General features: G+C 41.8%; 2 protein-coding genes across 2 annotated transcripts; one reads left to right on the forward strand and one right to left on the reverse strand.

The window, feature by feature from the left end:
• Positions 1 to 506: 506 nt before the first annotated feature.
• On the reverse strand, positions 507 to 2820 carry LOC134180833 (uncharacterized). The gene is made up of 4 exons (XM_062648019.1): positions 2817 to 2820; positions 2110 to 2743; positions 1675 to 1681; positions 507 to 596 (listed from the first exon to the last, which is right to left on the reverse strand). The coding sequence occupies exons 1-4, from the start codon at positions 2818 to 2820 to the stop codon at positions 507 to 509; spliced, it is 735 nt and encodes a 244-aa protein (XP_062504003.1).
• LOC134180973 (26S proteasome non-ATPase regulatory subunit 2-like) lies at positions 2813 to 23176 on the forward strand. The gene is made up of 21 exons (XM_062648153.1): positions 2813 to 3051; positions 3116 to 3172; positions 3239 to 3403; positions 8151 to 8272; positions 15326 to 15553; positions 16295 to 16453; positions 16777 to 16921; positions 17169 to 17229; positions 17288 to 17434; positions 17733 to 17839; positions 17970 to 18097; positions 18285 to 18535; positions 18980 to 19081; positions 19258 to 19359; positions 19483 to 19655; positions 21032 to 21200; positions 21952 to 22046; positions 22141 to 22267; positions 22395 to 22516; positions 22802 to 22916; positions 22978 to 23176. The coding sequence occupies exons 1-21, from the start codon at positions 2950 to 2952 to the stop codon at positions 23040 to 23042; spliced, it is 2742 nt and encodes a 913-aa protein (XP_062504137.1). The 5' UTR covers positions 2813 to 2949; the 3' UTR covers positions 23043 to 23176.
• Positions 23177 to 23186: the final 10 nt, after the last annotated feature.

Below are 23186 nucleotides of genomic sequence, written 5' to 3' on the forward strand. Positions count from 1 at the left end.
CAGCCGTAGAGTGATATTGCAGAAATTCTTGACAACCCCAGAGACAGGCTGATTGATGGAATAGAAACAAGACATAATTGAAGAAGGTTGATAGTAGAAAGGAAAACCGAAAAAATGACGAAAAGATTCACCAACAGTTGACACCAACGTTGACAAGGCACCGCCGTTCGATAGGGGTAATGCAGAAATCATTGACGACATCAGGGAAAGGCTGATATATATATATATATATATATATATATATATATACACACACACACACACACACACACACACACACACACACACACACACACACACACACTTTATACAAGTGTAACTGAAAAAATAAAATGTACTAGAGATAAGGTAATGTTGGTGTCCCGCCACGAAATCTGCTTGAGTACTAAGCTTTTAATTGTCTAGGCAATGAGCCTCATACCTGTCTTGGATTCGAAAAGAACAACTGCAATCTTCCACGCAAATTGAAGCCCCACGGCAATGAATGCGCTTATCTGTTTATTCAATCAACCGCTCTGATGCAACAGCTTCATTCCCATAAACGAGTCGGCCACAGACACAACCGGAAAAGACGTCTGAACTTGTAAGTATTGTTTCTGCAGACACAACCGGAAAAGATGTCTGAACTTGTAAGTCTTGTTTCTGCAGCTTCTCGGGCAAACAATGCGGCGACAAATCTAATTGAGTTGTTCACTACAGTGCATCTAAAGCAGCAACCTAGAGCAAACAACGTTTGAACTACTAAAGTCGACGCCTGCCGTCTAGCTACTTCTGTCTTCTCTATAGTTACTTGCAAAGTGTCGAAACCAGTGCAGTGGCGACGGAACTGGGGGGGCCGTGGGGGCACGTGCCCCCACAAAATGCTCTCCGTTATCCATGTCATCTTGGCTGGTCAAGCTATTTTGGTAAAATCTAAGTATGTTTTATGTTGCTTAGTATTCCTAGGCATAGAGTTAGCAGTGTTCTTGGATTTCTATGGCCTGACAAACCGTTGTGCCCCCCCACTCAGCAGAGGCTTCCTTCGCCTATGCAGTGGCAACTTGAATTAATGTCATGTCCGTATTCGCGGTTGCCTGCATACTTCTCAGAGAGCAGCAAGCTTATAGCTTCTTCCAACTTTGAGTTAGAGGCAGACGAGACAACTAGAACGACTAGATACAAATGCATGCACACGTGCAATGAAACCGTTGAAACGACCTACAGGACTGCAGTATATTCTATAGAGATAGTATCTATCTAGCTAGAAACAACTTACAAGACTTGTCCTTTTGTTTTAGTGCAGTCTGTACTGCAACAGACGCAGAAAACATTACACTACAAACGAGAAGTGAGTACGCCAAGTTACAACACAAACTGACAGCCGGTTGTACAGTCATTGCAAACAGTCAATGGTATTTATCGTTCGGACTATAGTTTGTGTGTGTTCCTTTGTTTGATCGTAGGATTCACCAAGGATTTATTCTAGAAAAATATATATTTCTCACTTCTACTCTTGATAACGTCACATTATAACGTTCTGTATTTCTCTACTCTATACATATACGTGACTCGATCTGCACAGGCGTAGAAATTCTACAGGTTTGTGTGGCTAACGGTAGTAATCTTGTGCACCGTTATAATAATTATTCCATTCCGGAGTAATTTATATTTGCACCTTCGACCCTTTAGGGTTACCGTATAACTGTAAATTACAGACGTCAACATGCAATGTGTAAACTGCAAAATAATATTATGAGTAGTATTTATAATAAGCTAAGAACGTTGCAGTATAAATAATTTACTAAAAATTTCATTAATTAAGAAAATTACAACATTTAATTAATTAATCAAGAGAAAACATGACATGACCTGCTAGATTAGAGAGAATAAATCTTATAGTATTTAGGTAAAGTCTTTGGTGCTGGAATGCAAAATGAAACACAGGCGTAAGAACCGGGGGGGCTGGGGATAGGGAGATGGGGGATGCGGACATGGGGAATGGGGGATGGGGAATGGAGGGATGGAGGATGGGGAGATGGGGATGGGGGATGGGGGAAGGGGGAAGGGGAATGGGGGATGAGGATGGGGAGATGAGGATGGGGGTTGGGGATGGGGGAAGGGGAATGGGGCATGAGGAAGGGGAATAGAGGAATGGGGATGGGGATGGGGGATGGGGGATGGGGGATGGGGGATGGGGATGGGGATGGGGATGGGGATGGGGATGGGGATGGGGATGGGGATGGGGATGGGGATGGGGATGGGGATGGGGATGGGGGATAGGGGATGGGGATGGGGATGGGGGATAGGGGATGGGGATGGGGATGGGGATGGGGATGGGGGATAGGGGATGGGGGATGGGGATGGGGATGGGGATGGGGGATAGGGGATGGGGGATGGGGATGGGGGATAGGGGATGGGGATGGGGGATAGGGGATGGGGGATGGGGATGGGGGATGGGGATGGGGGATGGGGAAGGGGGATGGGGATGGGGGATGGGGAAGGGGGATGGGGATGTGGGATGGGGGATGGGATGGGGGATGGGATGGGGGATGGGATGGGGGCTGGGGGGTTGGGGGCTGGGGGCTGGGGGGCTGGGGGGGGTTGGGGGGGGAAGGGGGGTTGGGGGATGGGATGGGGGATGGGATGGGGGATGGAATGGCGGATGGGATGGGGGATGGGATGAGGGATGGGATGGGGGATGGGATGGGGGCTGGGGGGTTGGGGGCTGGGGGGTTGGGAGATGGGGGGGTTGGGGGATGGGGGGCTATTAGGAATTGAAATTTTCTGCTCTACTGACGTCTGCAAATCTGTTTACGGTCTTGCAAGTTCTTGTTTACTCATGACCACGTCAACGGTAAATCCCCCCGCTCGTAAACATCTTCCCTACGCTACTGCGAAGTCATTATTTGTAAACTCGCGTATCAGAGGTCTGACCTGCGAGCCTTATCCGGGTAGGCAAATTGTTGAAGCATGGCGAAGGGCAAGGCTGAATCTTCAAACAAAGCTACAGAGCCACAGACGGACAAAGAGAAGAAACCAGACGAAGTTACTGAACCTCAAGAAGATGAGCTTGTAACTATGACAAGGATTCTCAATTTAGGACTCGACATTCGAATATTTTTGTCATTTTTTTCAGACCGAGGAAGACAAGCAACTCAAAGAAGCACTAGCCATGCTTGTAGAAAGGATAACAGTGAATTGGACTAAATTGGCTTTGTGTTATAGTCTCTTCTACAACAGGTTTTCAATTTTTGTGTAGGAGCTCGACACCTCTCTTCACAGACCGGCGTTGGAGCAGCTGCGAACGCAGATTCGGACGTCGACAAGCTCTATGACTTCGGTCCCAAAGCCGTTGAAGTTTCTACGCGAGCATTACGATACGTTGAAGACGGCCTATGCCAACTGGCCAGACGGACAGAACAGAGTACGTAGAGCAGTTCATGTGTTGGTTAATTTAATTGTTTGACGTTCGCCTTCTAAGCGTGAGTTTAGACTTTCTTCGTCTAGCTTAGAAATTTGAGGACGGTGGGTATATCAGTTTATATTGGTAGCTGCACAGAACTGGAATGACGGGAGGTAGCTTTCATCTATAGTCTCCAAAATGTGCTGTATTGCCTCACATATAAGTGAATGCCACGTTATAGTGCAAGGTTTAGCAGACAGGCTCTATACCTCAAGGTGTATATGGACATGCCCTTCTGCACAAGGGAATAAACTGCAACATCTATTGCCTACACATTCTATGTAACTTACTGCGGAGGTATTCGAAGTCTTCGTCTTATAGGTGAAAGTCCATATTGTATAACTAAACATTTATGAGATCATGGGTTTATCCTTCCGGGAGTCTGATACAGCAGTCACATTGGTAGACTAGTCAAGTATGCTCAGAACTGGCAAAATGAAACTGTCTGGAGTTACACTACCTTTCGTATAAGAGCATGCCCTACTATGTGAGTTAATACAGTAGCTGTAGAATTTGGCTGTCAGTTAGGCTACCTTGCTTAGAACATGCCCTACTATCATGTGAGGCAATACTGTAGCTCTAGAATTGGCTGTTAGTGCATGTTGAGCTCTTCAAGCACTAGTAATTGCTGTGTGCTTTGATCCCTTAAAGGGAACTCCCACTTAATACAAGTTAATGTTTAATCGAAGTACTAGTTGCCACAACTCCATTCGCAGAACAAGTTTTTGCCTAGGCCTGTCAGGAAGAGAGAATCAGGATAGCAAAGTTGGGGGCGTGTCACATGAGTGCCGCCATCTTGGGATGATGACGTAGAAGTGTCTTACCTGTGGGCATGTCTCACAGCGGCTGAAGAGAACAATGGAAAGTATCCGTTCGTATAACATTGAACTTGTTCGAAATGCTGGACAAATGTCAGACGATGACCAAACAGTTCGTCCCTGTTACGCATACGGAACGAATAGAAATAACTGATTTCTGTACTTGTGGTATGCGGTTTGTGTATCGTCATGCTGAGCATTACAAAATGCATCTGCTGCAAGGAGGTCGATGCTCTGAACTGGAGACTTCATGGCGTGAGATGTGTGACAGCGCATGGCAGTTTTCACACTGTCTGCTTGCACTATGAAGTTCTACACACAGCGGTAAGGGTCATGAACGTGTCTCCAGGCTCCATTACAGAACCTCTTATTACGGTCAGGTATGATTTGAAGCTACGATCACGTTTGTTCTCACCTGCTAGTGCATGGTCACTCTGTGTTGGCTTTTGAGACTGGTGGCTTACTGCAAATTTGCTCACGAGAAGTTGGGGAGAGGAGTACGAGCAGTCATATACAAGTAGTCATACCATCGTGTGTGGGGTCTGTCGTATGCCGAATGTTTCCAGAAGAGAATGGGAATTATGTTGGCTCTAGAGATGCTAATGATTGTCAGTGATGTATTGGCAAATGAATAAATAGTTGACACAGACAACTGACAGAGTACTTCTAATGGAATTGAGTATCTTGGGAGGCTGTTCATGCCCAGCTATATTTGTGACTAAGTCCACTGGTGGAGGTTTTAGCTTTCTGGTGCCTGATGGGATTCTTCTCCATTGATCTACTCTTTAGCACAGACGTTTGAAATTTTGTGGAGGTATTCATACGATTTTGTCTCAGCTATAGGCTTTGCTACCCAGGCTTTAGCAGCTTTAAGAAATACAATGTTGTACCTCTTGATTCCTTTACTCTTTGTTGCTTGTTCTCGACCAATGTTGTGATCGTGGTCCAGAGCAGGCAGCCGAATTCTTGCCATCATACCCTTATACCCAAAATGCTGCCTTTTAGGATAGTACTTTTTGTAACAAGTGAGTGATACACTTCTAGCATGCCTGTCTGACAAAACTTGGTAGGCTTTTTTATGTCTTTCAGTAACTTTTTGTCTAAAACAACCTCTTTAGGGCCTCATGAGCATCGGAGCCAGGATTTTTGTTACATTCCTCACAAGTTAGCTCTTTGTGTTCACATCTTGTAAACTTGCTAGCACTTTCCCAAGAGTAGACATTTACTATATGGTGGATAACTGATGTCCACCTTTTAGTAAGTATTTGGGAGTCTCCATCACAATACTGAGAAGACCGCCGCAGGTGATTGGAGATGGATTGAATCCATGACAGGAGTTTAGTGCATCTCTTAGATGTTTCCTTCTGTGTCAGCGTTTTTGCTATTCCTTTAAACACATGCCAAATATCAAATTGATGGTCTACGTTGGGGTACTTTTTTCATGGTAGCTGCAATTTGGATGTCTGTCAGTTGTAATTTGTTTGATGTGCAAGTCTTCAGCTTGAAGATTTTGAAGTGAACGTTCAAATCCTTCCCGTTCCATGACAACAGAGTTGTCAACTTGACTGGCTTGAACAAGTTGGAAGTCAAGTATAATTCAGTTTCCTGCTCAATGTGAGTGTAGGTGCCATATTTGGCAGAATAGCTGGGACTATCACAGCGCTCGTCTCCTAGGAGACGTAGGGGGTGTCTTTGAACTGTTGAAGAATGGATCTCTGGTGTTTTTCCCAAAAGTCATTTATGACTGGAACCAGGTATACATCTCGGATTCGATAGAAGGTAGACTCGCTCATGAACTGCAGTTTAAAAGCATGGGAAAATTGCGAAAATTTTGCAAAAGCTTCCACCAAGAGAGGATTGCATTGGCTGCAAATAGTTGCTTGCTGGAATGTTCTTGACTAACGGCTGTGAGTTCCAAGTAATGGAATGACGATTGAAACACTGCAGTGTCACAGTCAACATGCTTTCTTGTGAGTATTGTGATGTGCTTTCAACAACTGCTCCGCAGGTTGGACAGAACCAAAGAAGGGTGTGGAGGCAGCTACTGAAACATTGTATTTTGGTTCTGCTCTTGGTGGTTATTTTTTGTTTTGTCTAACTGAACTGATGTTATTGATGTATCTGTAGCAGTTATATCTTTGAAAGGATCGTAGTGTAGCCCAGTATAAATGTCACATGATACCTCTCCCTCCGACTCTATACAAGAAGCAGTAAGACTCCCTGGGTCAGCTGCAATCAAGAATGAAGGGGATGAAATGCCCTATAAGCTGAAAGAATGAGAGAGGAGGTTAAACAATATGAATGTTTGTCTGGATTCACAATGTGTGACAGATCGTACTGCATTGATGCATCACACATTATTGGTAGTGTTTGACTCTGGTATCTCCTGGTCTTTCAATTTTTCAACTTCTTGCTGAGAGTCCCCTTTAGCTACTTTAGTAATTAGACGGTGACTGTTCTAGTACTTCAGCAACAGCCTGCACATTACATAAAGATTATTCAACTTCCTAGTTACACTATAGAAGTAGAGACTGTTTACGTGAACATGCTGTTGTTGCTTGTTTGTCACCCTCGCTGATGGACTGCTTACAAAAGAAAGAGTTTTGGAACAGCATTGGGCTTCAGGCACACCCTTTGTTTTGTTTCTAAGAGCTCTGCTTGTAAATCTCGCTCAAAGTAGTTGGAGTGGAAGTGCTCCGTACTCACACGACTGTTCGGTGACAAGGCGGATTCTTCAGACGAAGCTGGGACAACCACTTTTTCAGCAATGGTTTGTTATTTAGCAGTAGTTGATAGAAACGGGCACTACGCTGTCTGTCCTTATCTTTATTGTTACAGCTGTACGCAATGCAATACACCATTCTAAACAGATTTGCCTACACAGCAGTGTACACATGCGCGAAGGTAAGACACTTCTACATCATCATTGAAGATGGCGGCGCTCATGTGACACGCCCCAACTTTGCCTTTTTGTTACTCTCTTCCTGACAGGCTTAGGCAAAAACTTGTGCGAATAGAGCTGTGGCAACTAGTACTTTGATTAAACATTAACTTGTAGTAGCGTGGGAGTTCCTCTTTAAGACTGTGATACTTAGTAATACCGTATTTCTTCAAATAGTGGCCGCCCTTGAATAGAAGCCATAGCTGAATAGACTTGTTGAAAATAAAGGCCGCTCTAGTCTGCAAAGTTACTGGCCATGTCCATATCACATGCTTTTGATGCTTTGTTGTCAATCTCATCTTATTATGTGCACTTATCAATGATAACATAATCTCCGTAGCATTTACAGCTAACAGTGCTGTAGCAGTGCTGTGGTTAGCACTTCCCAAAGTGTCCAATTATGTCCAACAGAAGAAATGTGACGTTCAAGTACCAACGTGTCAGGGTGTCAACTAGAGACTTAAAAGTAGAGGCCGCGGCCATTTGGTACTTTGATTTTTATGCTAAATTAACTGGAAATATTGGTAATCACCACTAATATATCTGGTCTAGTTCTTTGCAAGATTTTGAAAGGATCAAAACTAAATGCTTAATCAAAGTTCAAACACATTCTGAGTATAGAGAAATGTGTTTCCAGTTTTGTTTTTTTGCGATTGATTAATTAAAGTGATTCGGTTGCCTCTGTAGCATTGTGCACTGATGGTAGTGTGTGCACCAATGTTAGGATATTTGTCAGACAGCATAGCATGACTTAATTGACAATGTTGCATCAATTAGTTGAGTTACTCGCCAAATTCTAATTTTGCCTGACATTATTTTGTAGCTATTTGTTACTTTACTTTTTGTGAGTGTGAGTCAATGCTGTTAGTCTAATCAGATTTATTGTTGTGTATGTAAAAAGCAGCTTTACTTTTTGTTACTTGTTTGTATCTATTTATCTGTTTTGTAGAAATTTCTGGCCGACGTGATTTCTGTTCTGGCAATGACAAACGTTGAAGGTCATGAAAGTCTTGAGTATAGGCTGAAGGGATCACAAGAACCGTTGGAATCGTGGGGCCATGAATATGTTCGGTATGTTTTGACGATGTGTCTGTAATGTCAGATCGAGTACAATACATGGTAGTACAGCTGCTCAAATTTCTTTGTCAGTTAATGTCAACTGATTACTCAATGCCCAGATATCCAGGCTATGGGTATAGTTGTCGTCTAACTTACGACCGTACGTACGACTGTATTTATACTCGATGAGCACAGACACAAATGAAGCTATTCCAACCAATAGACAAACGTGATGTCATTCTAAGGCTCTACCTCTCTTAGTTTGGTAACTGCTAACAACAATTTCGCCATCAGGTGTCCATCCTGTACATTGTGTTTAGTGCTATGCTTTACATAAGGGTTTAGCACATAGAAACAACGCCTAGTCTGCATTAGCATATGCATGTTTTCCCACCAACAACCAGGAGTCTAGAGAGCAAAGTTGTTGGATTCTGGCTCCATGCAGTACGTGTAGCTGTACCTGACTTGTAGTCTTTTGCATGTTCCACAGTGTTTCTGCATAGTGGTTCTGCAGTCTGACAGCTTGAATTTTTGTTGTCCGTGGCTGAGCGGTGGCGGTGTTGTGCAAAATCACTAGTGTTGTCTTTAACAGAAACTTGGCACTCCACGGGAATTTGTGAAGGGGAACGTGAATGTGCCTCTGTTGGTCGTAAGGCTTAATATTCTTGCACATCTAGTTTAGGATTTTGAGACTCGCCAATTGATTCCTGAAATGGTCATTGCAAATGTTGATTGGAAACTATTAATTAAACAGTTGCGGACTGTTCTTGTATAGCTCATTTGTAATTTTATAAAATTAGACGTAGTTTTCTTGTAAACTTTTCTTCTTACATGACAGCAAATGATGAATGATTTCAGCTCTGAGCCATTAGAATCGGGACGTTGTAAGAGATAGCAAGTAACACACTGGCTGGAATGGTTGTCGGTTTGGGACTATGTGTGTGTTGATGTGTGGTTGACTATTTCTGTCATGCTTACCAATGTGTTATGGCCATAATGCAATCTACTATCACTGACCAGTATTTGCGATTTGTTGTACATGGCAACCACAGACGATGGATGAACCACCAATCAGATTTGCAAATTGTCTTTAAGAGAGTATTTTACCAGAGCAGTCTAAAATTCATGTTTGCGATTGCCGGTTCATGTTGGAATAAGCAACAGGACTTACCTGTCTGCATCTGCTAACGTGATCAATCGCTTGGAATGCTATAGTTATACGAAAACCTAACATTGCATAATCAAAAGCTACATCTCATACGTGATAACTTTGATAATTACAGACTATTTTAACAGTGTTGTTGTTGCCTTTGTGGTCACATGACCGGGGTCAATATAGCAGCCGGCCGATGGTCGACAAAAAATGCCAATTGGCCGGCATTAGTAGACCACAGCCTGACATTTCACGGACCAAACAGGAGACACGCATGTGCATGTACATGCAGTGATTGGCTTGTTGTTGCAATTGTTTATACTAGGAACATTTGTTTATGTTGAGTGGCACCAGATGACTGTTATCATATTGTGTGCACTCAAACATAATAACCACAGGTGGATTAGGATCTAATCTGAGCAACACACACACACACACACACACACACACACACACACACACACACACACACACACACACACACACACACACACACACACACACAATTAGTGTGAAGTGTACAGTAGGCAAGTAGGTTTAGATAGCGTGTCCAATCCTAAAACAGGGAAACTGTTTCTAATTAATAGGCCTTCAGTCAGTGCTTGTCACCAGACTCATTAGTAAATTTCAGAGACTGCAGCAGTGAGTGCATGAGTGCATGGATTGAGTGAAAACCATGAATGTCTTGCAAACTGTGTGTGGTTGGGTGTCTAATTACTACATGTGAAAGCTAGCATCTTCTAATGTTATAATTGCATAGGGAAGTATGACAAATTTGATCCTTTACTACATTCTGTTTGAACACCAAGAACAGCTGTTTTGATATTTCTTCTTCACCACATAGGACCTTCCATTGCCAAAATATTCTCAATGTAGCAGATTTTTGCTTTAGATTTTTCAAGGTTTCCAGTAACAGATATCTATTTCACACCTTGTTGTGGTACACCATTTAGAACAGTTTTCATGATTGACATTGAAAGTACAGGGAATGTACAGCAGCTATACACGCGCTTGCATTTGTCTGACTGTGTGAGTCTGCAAGTAGATCTAGTCGCTGCTCAGTTGTGTCCAGCTGATGCTCCATTAACTTACCAACCATTTCAGGTTGCAGGGGATGGCAACTTCTTCTTCCATGCTGCATCGCTGGCATTGACTGGGTGCACTGAAGGTGAGCATGCCAAGCTTCGAAAGTAAGTAGCTCAGGAACTACAACACAATGCCATATCTATGCTTCTTCCATTGTCGCAAAGGCAAAATTCTGTGCCTGTAATATGAAAACATCTAACCTGCTAGTTGGCTCCATGCTACATGATGATACTTTGGACACGTTTACTTCTACAATGGATTATGGCAGCTAGACATTAGAAGAGAGCCCGTCGAGAGCATTGGTGGAGGAAGGAAAGAAGACAGTGCTAGATGGTAGATGGTGCGGTATCCACCATATCTGGGCACTAGCAAATGTCCTGAAGAGACCCATTTATGTTCACTATCCAGAAGTGAACAAACGCAGTCGGCCATTTTTAACACCATTGTGCAAACCATCCATATAATGTGATCTAGTTTATCTCTATCAATCAGTCTGCAAGGAAATGTTGAGCTGAATCACTTTGTGCCACTGTTGCGTATGTCTAGTGTAGATCAGTCAGAAGAATTTACTGAAGTTAGAGGAAGAAAGCGAAAGTTGTCCGAAATTCTGCCTAGGAGTATTTCAAGTACTGCTTCACTGTCCAAGAATGTTTGGCAATATGATGACACCAGCAGGAAAGCTACCTCACCAAGTAAGAAAATTAACCAGACCAAAATTTGCAATACATTAATCTCCTGGCTAGCAACAACGCCAGAGGAGAGGAAAGGCAAAAAATAAATAGTTCTTCCTCAGAGAATATCACTATATGTCATTCAGACACCGAACAACCGGATTTGACTTGTTCTACATCACCTAAAAACAACAGCCTCTAATGTCAAGCTCCACTCAGAAAGACGCCAGGTCTCTATTGAGGCATTTAAAAATGGCAACGAACTTATGAGCGAGAGTACTGTACCAAGCAATGTCATGGCTTCGCCTTGACGTAGAGGCTACCAACAGGTCTCGTGTTGCATCACTTTGGTGTGAATTGTGCCGGCGCTATGAAATGAAACTTTGTGGATTAAAGCAGTTTTCTAAGGTATGGCTTGATGGATCAAGTAATTAGAAAAGTAACAGTATTATGGATCACGCAAAGTGTGACCAGCATAAGCGTGCTGTCACACGACAACAAGAAGATCAAGCTAAAAAAAAGATGAGCCAATGACGGCATACAGCTCGATAGGCAAGGCTATTACAACAATGGATGACTTGACGAAAGAGCGCATGTGAAAGAAATTTGATATTTTATATTTATTGGCAAAAGAGAATTTGCCTTTTACAAAGTACCCAAACGTTCACGCATTAGAGGTCAGACATGGTGTTGATCTTGGTCATGTCTATCAAACAGGTGAGGCAGCGAAGCAATTTGTCTATTACATAGCTTGTCCATTACATGGCTGATTAAGTTTACCAATGGCCGGTCAAAATTAAATTTGATCTGACATTTGCCTGGCTCTTGAGAAAAATTACATTGATCATTGCATGAAACAGACAGTAGCAGTGTGTGATTTTATATATATATTACAAGTTGTGGAGTTAGAAGTCTACACGGAAATGGCATCTTACACAATACATTGTGGTTTTTGAAGGGTTATAGGTGTGAAAGCAATCATGTAAACAAAGCTTCAAGTACTAGGGTTTATCGGAATATAGTCAGGCTATCAAGATGTGCATTAGGTCAAATTGACCTGTTAATTACTATTTCTCTTTAACTAGCTAATTACCAAATAAGCAGAGATAAGTATAGGCTATAGACCACTGGCGAGTGTATAAACGAAATACATCCCGCTCTGCCCACGAGTTGGCACAAGGGAGAAGCCCGAGTGCTAACGAGCTGGGCGCAGCGGGGTGTCTTCGTTATACACTTGCCAGAAGGTCTATAACCGGCTTATAGCATACAGCTGAGGTGTTGATATCCTCTAGGCGCGGAAGGTCAAATCAGTTGTGTAGCAAAATGTTTTGAAATCGACTTGAGCATTGAAACAGCAGAATTGCCAGTTATTGATTTTTTGGAAGCTAGTAAACTGCTAGACGTTGATGTTGTTTCTGATCAGCAGTCTTCTGAATCTCGTTTCCAATTTCACCCAGTAGTTTTCATAAGTTTCTTGATTTGTGGTGATCCCCCTAACCCCACAATAGCTACTGCATGTGCGTGGTTAGAGTGGTCAACGCATGGAAGAAATGGAGAAACAAGCAGCCAACTGAAGAGGGAGTGGTCGGGCGGTACGTTCATGCTCTGCATGTTACGAACAACAGAAATGAACTACTGGCTTGCAATGTTTATGCATGAAGTTCGGAGGCAAGATGGAAAGCCGTATTCACCTTCTACCATGTAACTAGTTTTCAGCGTTCTGTGCGCGCGAGTATCTTTCTATAGCTGGACGCCTAACCACGTTTAATTTTTCCAGAAGGACGACTCTCAGTTTAGTTTGCTCAGGTCTGCACTTGCTACACGCATGAAAGAACTCATTATGATTTCTGTACGCATTCGTATACCCACGTATTGTTTGTTCTGGCTGACAGATATGTTTCAGTAGCCTAATTGTTATGTTCACAAACAATTCATATCTTGATAAACCAGTAGCCCCAGGCAGTTATACAGCCCGATTTGTTGACCAGTCAATATGTAGCGGAAGTGGGATATGTCATTGATTGTACGCGAATACTGGACACTGATTGGCGCAGACGAAGCTAGGGTGCCACAAATGTGCATGTTGTCCCAATACAGTCGAAGACTAGTGCTTGTGTAAAGAGTAATTTTTACTTTGTGCTAATTAGTTTAACAGTCGCTTCTGTGTTTGAGTGTTTTCTTGGACTTTTCATTTACAACGTTGTGATGGTGTCTAGTCTTGTGTAGCCAGACCCTTTCTCGCTTCGTCATACTTCTGGGCAACAGCCGTTGAAGTCGCCGTGTTGCTGCTTTCCTGAAATTGGTGACATTAATACAGGATTTGGCTTCTTAAATTTATCTTCTGTTGTTTTGTACAGAACAACTCGAAGACTACAGTTAGAGTCGTTGCTGTTTGTGAAATCTGCATGTCTACAGCAGCAAACAAGGTTGACGTTGACAGCGTCATCATGATCGACGTCTGACGTATACAATGTATAACCTTGTACTCTCTTGTCACAATGGACACTGGATGTGAACATACTGGATGCATGGATTGCGAACGTACTCTATGCTGTTTGCAACGCACAAAACACATGATATCATTACCCAAAGAAAGCTTGCTTCGATGACATCAGCACCAAGCCCTTCCAGATGTCACTTACTAACTATGGACTGTGTGTGGCCGCTTTGGACGAACAGCATCGACTACTGTATGTTCGCATCCAGTCTCCGTTGTGACACGAGCGCTACGTCAGACGTCGATCGTGACGAAGCCTGTCGATGTCAACGTTTCCCTGGTCTCGTTTGCTGCTGTACACATGCAGATTTCATAAACAGCAATGGCTCTAGCTTTAGCTTTTGAGTTGTTCTGTAAGAAACAAGAGAAGATAACTGAGATAGGATTGCACTGCGTTTATACAAATCTGGTCTTTAGTGAAGCATCTAAGAAACTAAATCCGGTATTTAGCAGGGTTCTCCCTAAAGCATGGTAACGTGGTGCAGCGCCATGCTGAGAAATCCCAGCCACGTGACCAAGTACAATCGCTCGTAAAAAATGAGGGAAGATCTGCATTCTAACTGATGGCGATAAAAGTTGTTATTAGAAGGCTAATCACTGAAGAACGAGTTTGTGGGCAACCACTTTCTAAGTTAATTTAGACGTCCAGACATTCCATTTACGCAAGAAAGGTTTGGAATTTTGAGGCTATGCAGATTTATGCATTAATGTGCATGTGCGTAAACGAACACGGAGATGAAGAGGAAAGTGGAAGGTTCAATAACTTTGTTCTTTCCCGTATTGGGGTGAAAGTCAAAGAGAGCATGTCCCGATTCCAGTTCCAGTCAAGAGCATGTCCGCAAACCAGTTCCAGTCAAGCGGATCAAGGAGCTCTGCTTTAGGCTGACCACAATAAGTCACAGTCTGACTCTGCCGCTTCCAACGACAGTACGGCTAACTCCAAGTCTTGAAGGCACAAACAAGGACAGTATGACCCGGATTGGGAGAGACAATACTCGTGGGTGTATCCAACGAGTGATGGAAAAAAGGAATTTTTTGTAAACTATGCCAGCACTTTAACACCCACAATGAACACAATTCGTCCACCATTTCAATCTTTCACCTGGTGTCTCGCTGCGTAAAGATGTTCTTGCACGACATGTTGATTCTCTTATGCATAAATCAGCTGTATTCCAAGAACAGGAGCGCGTAGCATTCCAACAGAATGATGGGATTGTCCAAGCACTTAGTTTGAAGTCATCAACAATAATATTAACTATCAAAGGCCTGGGTGTACGAGCATCTGTTGCGGAAAGGGGCATGCCTTGCAACTACCATTCGTCTCTGCCACGCTATTTTGAAATCCTTGGGAGAACCCTGAATTTTTGTTAGCCAATTTTTGGCTATGGGGTAACACAGCAACGTCAATTGCTGTTCATCTGACCCTATTACACCCGTAAGTATGACGTGGCGGGAAAGGGTCTGGCTAGATGGGTGTATTTGTAATGGCAGTCATTTCTTGTTTGTGTGCTTGCTTGTTTGCGCATTTGTATTATTATTTTCTTGCTTGCTTCTGGTCTTTGTAGTAAGATAACAAGATGACTACATGACATTGTACATTTGTCACACTGTTGTTTCATTTGAATTGTATACAGTCTTTGTAACATTTTTTGTTGAAGGCATTTGGCTGGTGAGATAAGTCGGGAGTATGCTGATCGAACTACTGCATCTGCAACAGCTGAAGTCGACGACTTAGTGTTGTTAGCTCAGGAAATTGTACCGTACAATATGAATCATAATGCTGAAGCGGAAGCGTGTGATCTGCTGATGGAAGTAGAGAGACTAGACTTGTTAGACAAACATGTGGATGAAGCTTCATATCCACGAGTGTGCTTGTACTTGACAAGGTGCGATGCTAGTTAGGGTGTTGTGGTGTGGGGCTGGCCAATTAGTGAAAGTGTTTTGCATTGTTATGCATGTAGTTGTCTTTCTATTTGTTTACACATTTGTTTGTGTAAACTGATTGTTCATATGGCTGTCTGCTCACTCACTTGACCGTTTATGTATTAACTTTGCTGTGATCTGTTTGTCTGCCTGTGAGTATGTTTGTTTGTCTGTTTGCTTGTCTGTCTGTCTGTCAGTTTATTTGTCTGTCTAGCTGCCTTTCCGTCTGTTTCTTGTTTGTTTTGTCTGTCTGTCTGTCTGTATTTTGGTCTGTTTGCTTGTTTGTGTGCATGGTTGGCTGTTGGCAGTGTTGTAGATTTATAAGTAGTTGGACAATTTGTATAGTCTGGATATCGTTATGTTGTTTGTGTATGTTAGTCAGTCTGTGTGCATCTTAGAAGGACATTTGATTTACAAAAGGAATAGTGCAATTGCATGATGAAAGTGATTGGCATGAGTCAATGGCATGAGATTGCAGTGTGATGTAGTTTAATAATACTGCGTTTTCGAATTGCCAAGGTTCTTCATGTCCCTTTCTATTCATTTGTTTGGCTGTTTTCGTTTTTCCAGATGTTTACCATTGGTATGATTTGTGTGCATTGTTGTGTGTGTGTGTGTGTGTGTGTGTGTGTGTGTGTGTGTGTGTGTGTGTGTGTGTGTGTGTGTGTGTGTGTGTTCGTGTTCTAACTGGTATTGTGCTGCAGTTGTGTGAACTATGTTCCTGAGCCAGAGGATTCAATGTTGCTACGTACAGCTTTAGCGATTTACCAGAAGTTTAACCGGCCAGCTGATGCTATGGTTCTTGCAATTCGACTAAATGACATGGATCTTGTGCAAGAGATATTTACAACATGTGAAGATCTGTAAGTAACAACAAACACTGTCTAAATTCGTGCACCGCTAAGCTGTCACTAAATTACAGTGCAACAAAATGTCACTATGTGTTTGCTACTTTTCTCAACCCCTAAAAGGATACTGTTCTCAACTAAAGGAAGTCTAGCTGGAGTTAACATAATTAGTAATGCATAACTTTGACACATGAAAGTTGCTTACAAGTTTAATGTCTTAGCTTGATGTTATGACTTTGCCACTTTTGTGTCCTGGTGTTGCTAAGTACATGGAAGCTGATTTTTGTTTACATTTTGGTTATGTTTGATATAGTGTGTGAATATGGTCTTCTGTTTAGATCTGTACAGAAGCAACTTGCTTTCATGTTAGGACGTCAACAGATTTGTTTCGATCTGGATCCTAGCATGTCTAATAGGGATGACTTAACTGAAATTATGGAGAACGTTCCACTGAATAACCACTTTTTGTCTCTTGCTAGAGAAGTAAGCTGTTTGAACCTTTGCTGCATGTGTGTGCATGTGTGTGGGAGACTGGGTGGAATGTGTGTGTGTGGGGGGGGGGGGGCAGTGGGATTTGTGGGGATTGCGTGGAGTATGGGGGTATGGTCGCGTGGGTGTGTGTGATTGTTGGCATGTAGAAGCTGCAAGTTTAATCGTTGTAAGCAGGTAGATGATGGTACCACTTTTAATTGTTTCTTGACATATGACATTGTGGTTTCTTTTGGTATAGCTGGACATCATGGAGCCAAAGGTTCCTGAAGATATTTACAAGAGCCATCTGGAGACTCACAGTAATATGCTTGTGGTCTATTTCTATATTTATAGTTAGTTAGATGAGTTTGTTGGAAGGATCGTCTTATGGACCATCCAATGTTGATTCAGCCAAGCAAAATCTTGCAGCATCTTTTGTGAATGGATTTCTTAATTGTGCATTTGGTCGAGATAAGCTGTTAATGGATGATGGAAGTAAATGGATTTACAAGAACAAAGATCATGGTATGTTTTAGTAATTAACTTTGGTGTGAAATTGGTACTGTAGGGCTTATTTGAAATTTGTTGTTATTGTGTGACACATGACACAATGCATGACACACACACACACACACACACACACACACACACACACACACACACACACACACACACACACACACACACACACACACACACACACACACACACACACACACACACACACACACCACATTCACACATGCATGCATGCATGCACTCATGCATTTTGGTTTGAGAGATTTGGTCTGTTTACTTTGTACTGATGTGATATTATTTGAAGGTATGATGAGTGCAACTGCATCTCTTGGTCTTATTCTACTGTGGGATGTTGACACCGGCTTATCTCAGATAGACAAGTATCTCTATGCAACTGATGATTTCATCAAGGTATTGTTTGTTGTGTTATGAAAGTGGCACCTCGCAATTTATGTTTGCATAATCAAGGATCCAATTTGATTTAGTGCTGAAAGGCTTTTGTGTGTTGATATTAGTCTGGCGCTTTATTGGTTGATATTAGTCTGGCGCTTTATTGGCATGTGGCATTGTCAACTGTGGAGTGAAAAATGAATGTGATCCAGCTCTTGCTATACTGTCTGATTACGTGTTGCATAATACACACATTATGAGGATTGGAGCTATAGTTGGGTAAGATGTCAGTTTTATCTTTCTAATGGTTGGTTAGGATGGCACACATGTGCTGCACATGCATGCAAAAGCACACACACACACACACACACACACACACACACACACACACACACACACACACACACACACACACACTGCTCATGTGTTTGTGGTTACTATATCATCACCAGATATGTTTTTGTAGTCTTGGTCTTGCTTATGCTGGCTCAGCACGTGACGAAATCATTGATCTTCTGCTTCCTGTTTTATCTGATGAAAAGTCTCTGATGGAGTGTGTTGGCATGACAGCCTTAGCATTGGGCATGATCGGCGTATCAACCTGTCATGCTGAAATTACAGCAATCATTTTGCAAACAATGATGGAGAGATCAGAAGAACAGCTGAAAGATCCATTTGCAAAATACCTGGCATTAGGACTAGGACTCACATACTTGGGTAAGCAGCTGTGATAGCTGTTACAGCTGTGATAGCTGTAACAGTGTAATGTGGACAAGCTATGCTTATTAATAATGATTAATGACATTGAAGATTAATTTCAGAAGGGATGGTAATGGTTTAAGGAGAATTATTAATGGTTTCATGTTTCTAATATTCCATCTAATACGTGCTCTAAATGATGTGTTTTGTCAAAGTTTTGCAACTTTAGCGAAACTTTAGTACCAAAGACTTTGCATGCACTGCACTGGAGTCCAAGGAACAATGATACCGTATAGTACTCTATTGCTGGACTTGCAGAAAGTACTGTATGCACTGCTAAGTAGTTTCTTGCAGATCTGCCAACAAATTTGAATTCCTGAGAACAGATGAGTTGGTAGAACTCTGATGAAAGTTTTGCATAACTAAATATTTTGTTGTTTGCAGTATCTTCTTTTCTTGCAGGCAAGCAAGATGCTGCAGAGGTTGTGGTTGCATCTCTTGAAGTTGTTCCTGATCCTCTTGGAACATTATCGAGGGTAATGGTAGAAGTGTGTGCATATGCAGGTGAGAGCAACACATAGCAAACTTGTAACAGCATTTTTCCGAAATATTAGGAGTCAGAATGATGTATTGAATAGAGTAGTTGGGTTAGGTTTGCTGTTGATGTGGAAAGACTAGTCATACAGTTGAGGTTACTAATTGATTTTATTGATTCTATTACAAGTTTACTTGATGGTTAGGAACCGGCAATGTGTTGAAGGTTCAGAATCTGCTTCATACATGTAGCGAGCATTACGAGACAGAAAAGGATCAGGAGAAAGAGTCAGGAAAACAGAAACAGGGTGAGACATGAATGCTTTAGTATTATCAAGAGTGATGGTACCCAGCAATGACATACACACACACTCTTTTCTCTTTTTCTAAAGCATAGAAATGATTGTTGTACTTTTTGTTTGGTGATCTAGAGTCTGGTCATCAACATGGTAGTGGTTCTGGTACACCAAACTCTGGAAGTGAAGCCAGCACAAAACCTGTTCAGGACGCTACTCATCAGGCGATGGCTGTTCTTGGGATTGCTCTGATTGCGGGTGGAGAAGAGATTGGAGCTCAGATGGCCATGAGATCTTTCAGCCATTTGGTAAGGAGACTTCTGTGTATAGATTTGAGGCGCTTAACCTAATACTTATCTCTTATGGCATACCTAATTCTAGTTCTTAGTTATTTCTGTAATTAGTCGTTACCTGCATGTCAATCATTGGTAACAAACAGTGTTAACTCATGGTTTGTGTAGAACAGAATATGAGTTTCTGTTGATGATTTATTTTGCAACTGTTGATGTGATAACTAGATGCAAACTTGATTTTTATGGCTTTCTGAGTGTCTCTAGTTGGCTTCACCAAGGTGCATATATCATTACCAAACAGTTAGGTTGGACAATTCTTAGGTTATAAGAAGTCTTACTTGGCATCCACCATTATTGCGTTTACTGTGCTGCATAATTTTAGTATTGTCCTTTTTCTGGTTTGCTGCTGTGATGTGACATAGGTGGTTGTGATGGAAATACAGTACAAGTCGTGCCTAATCCCAAGTGTTGGGTTATAGTTGTTGTGTTCACAACTGTTTGCTTGGTAAACTAGCGACTTGAACAGTGTCCGACACTTGAAGTCTGTCCACAAAATTTATAGAGTGTGGGAATCAGATTTGATAATAAGATATATATATAGGTGTTAGCAAAGGGAGGAGTCTTTCAAACCACTTTTTTTCGTTAGGGTGACATCAAGATTTAGTACACTGTATGACAAAGGGTAATACTCTGACCTTCAGACTTCTGGTTACAGCACTCAATTTCCAATTTAATATTTAAACACTTCTTAGATGTACATGTAGGCTAATGTATGCATATTGTAATTAACTATTGTTCTGAGGGTTTCTTTGATCCAAGTTGGTGGTAGACTAGGGGGTGTACCAGTTTATTTGGTCAACAGGGAATGGCTAATTGTAAATGTACCCTTGTTGGGTTTGAATAGGTGTTTCTTGATCTGACTATGACTTGAAAAGAATTTTCTAATGAATTGTGTAATTGGGAAATGCTGCAGAGCTAATCTTCAGAAGTTTTTCAGGGTTCAAAGTATTTCTGGAAAGGGTTTAGTAGCAATGGTTTGCTGTTTTGACATGACGTTGTACAGGTTTGGTAGTGGCAAGTTAGCAAGTCTTTGAGAGTTTGTTGACCCTCGTTAGTATATTGATGGTAGACGTTATGCAGTACTATAACAGCTCAGACAGTATGGTTTTACTTTGTATTTATTTTTAATTGAATTGTTTGTCAATGTTTTTGTAAGTTGGCACTCAAAGTTTGGGTTTGGTGTCATGCTTTTGTTCTAGGTTGTACAATTAATAGAGAGCTGTAGTGAGTCAGTATTTTCTTACTGTGACTTTGACAATTTATTAGTTGTAGAACACTGGCTGTATACCGTACAGTGTTTGAATGGTTTCTATTTATTTTGCAATTTTTAGTTACAGTATGGTGAACCGGTTATTCGTCGAGCCATTCCCTTGGCTCTGGGGTTGTTGTCGACGTCTAATCCTCAGCTGAATGTTTTGGATATGTTGAGCAAGTTGTCTCACGATACTGATGCCGAAGTGTCTCACAATGCTATATTTGGTCTTGGACTAGTTGGAGCAGGTACAATGTGGCTTGACACTAGCAGTGTAGCATGTTGGATAGAATGGAGCACGGTTGTAAGTTAGAATACTCTACAATGTAGTAAACTGTACTTTAGTTGTGTATTGCTTGTTTGTGTTTCTTCATTTGCCATTTTAGTCTGTTTACCTTTATTCTGCTGTGTGGATCTGTCTCTGAATCACTGAGTTTTGGTTCATGAGTTTGTCTATTGATGATGAGTAGAATTAGATATCAATACAGTACTTTCACTCTACATACGAGGAAGTAGTAATTCTCTTATTCATCCATTGACTAGTACAGATTTTTGTGTCTTTACAGTAAACCATTTAACTAAATCATTACAGGAATGAGTTGCTCACCAGGGAAAGTTGCTTGAACCCAAGATGTTTGAGGCTTTTCTGATATTTTTATCAGCTTCATGTTGTCTTGTTCATTCCCTTTTTGCAGGCCAGATTTGGTGTCCGTCTAATAATTCACGACTCAATATTCTGTTGTTTACATCTTTACCTCAGTGCAGGTTGCAATACCTGACACGTTATTTTTTAAGTTGCCACATGTGCGTTTGACAGTTTCAAGAATGTAGTATGAAAATGAGTAGAAGTTTTTCGTTGTTCTTTTACCACAATGGATGAATTTGTAATAAATAGCTAATAACTTATGAATTGAGCGATGGACCATTAGGAAGACTACTGACCAACACTACAAGTAAATGTGGTTTGTTTTCAACATACAAATAATATTTCTATTTTAGGTACAAACAATGCTCGACTTGCTGGTATGCTTCGTCAGTTGGCCATGTACTATCACAAAGACGCAAACAACTTGTTTATGACCAGAATTGCACAGGTCAGATAGTCACTACTTTGTCATTGCCATTTTGTTTTGATAATGTTTTAGTATTGGTAGATATGGTTGTTGATTGACCTGGGTGCTTCTGTAGGGTCTAACTCACGCCGGGAAGGGAACGTTGACGATGAATCCTTATCATCATGATCGGACTCTTGTGTCTCGTGTTGCTCTTGGTGGACTCTTGTCTGTGCTTGTTGCATGTCTAGATGTCAAGAAAAGTAAGACGTGCACTGGTGTATATACTGGAAGTTTGTGATGTCGTCCAGGACATGTACTTGTCTCTATTTCTGTCTTCGTTTGTATTATGTTTTGTGTGTGATTTACTGTGTTGTTGCATATGTGTAGTGATACTTGGTAAGAGCCATCATTATCTTCTGTACTACTTGGTTCCTGCCATTCAACCTCGAATGCTGGTCACACTTGATGAAGATTTGAAGTCGGTGTCAGTTACAGTGAGGGTTGGGCAGGTAGGTTGTATTAGTGATTTTTAATGTTGTTGCTGCTCGTGTGTGTGTGATGTGGTGGTGTGGTGGTGGTGGTGGTGGTGGTGGTGGTGGTGGTGGTGGTGGTGGTGGTGGTGTGTGTGTGTGTGTGTGTGTGTGTGTGTGTGTGTGTGTCTGTGTCTGTGTCTGTGTCTGTGTCTGTGTGTGTCTGTGTATGTGTAGCTGTTGGTGTGTGTCTGTGTCTGTGTGTGCACACATGCATGCACGTATGCATATGCACTGTTGCCTTCAAGAGGTTACTGTTTGTAGGCAGTTGATGTCGTCGGTCAAGCAGGTAAACCAAAGACCATCACCGGATTTCAAACTCATTCGACTCCCGTTTTATTGGCATATGGGGAGAGGGCCGAGTTAGCTACCGAAGAATGCAAGTTGCTTTTCTCATTTATAATGTATCGAGTCGACTCATGGTTGTTGATATTGTTTAGATGTATCGCTGAGCCCAATTATGGAAGGATTGGTCATTTTGAAGAAAGTTCATGAGTCATCTTAGATTTAGAGGGAATAATGCAACTCAGATAGACTGTATGTGTGAATTGTGCATATCAGTTGTGTGCATTTTGGCTTTGCTGGAAAGCAGAGAATTGTAGTAGAAATAATAGGATAATAAGTTTCTCTTGTACTGTATCAGTGTATG

The sequence above is a fragment of the Corticium candelabrum genome, chromosome 6 (assembly GCF_963422355.1).
Source record: "Corticium candelabrum chromosome 6, ooCorCand1.1, whole genome shotgun sequence".
NCBI classification, from domain to species: domain Eukaryota; kingdom Metazoa; phylum Porifera; class Homoscleromorpha; order Homosclerophorida; family Plakinidae; genus Corticium; species Corticium candelabrum.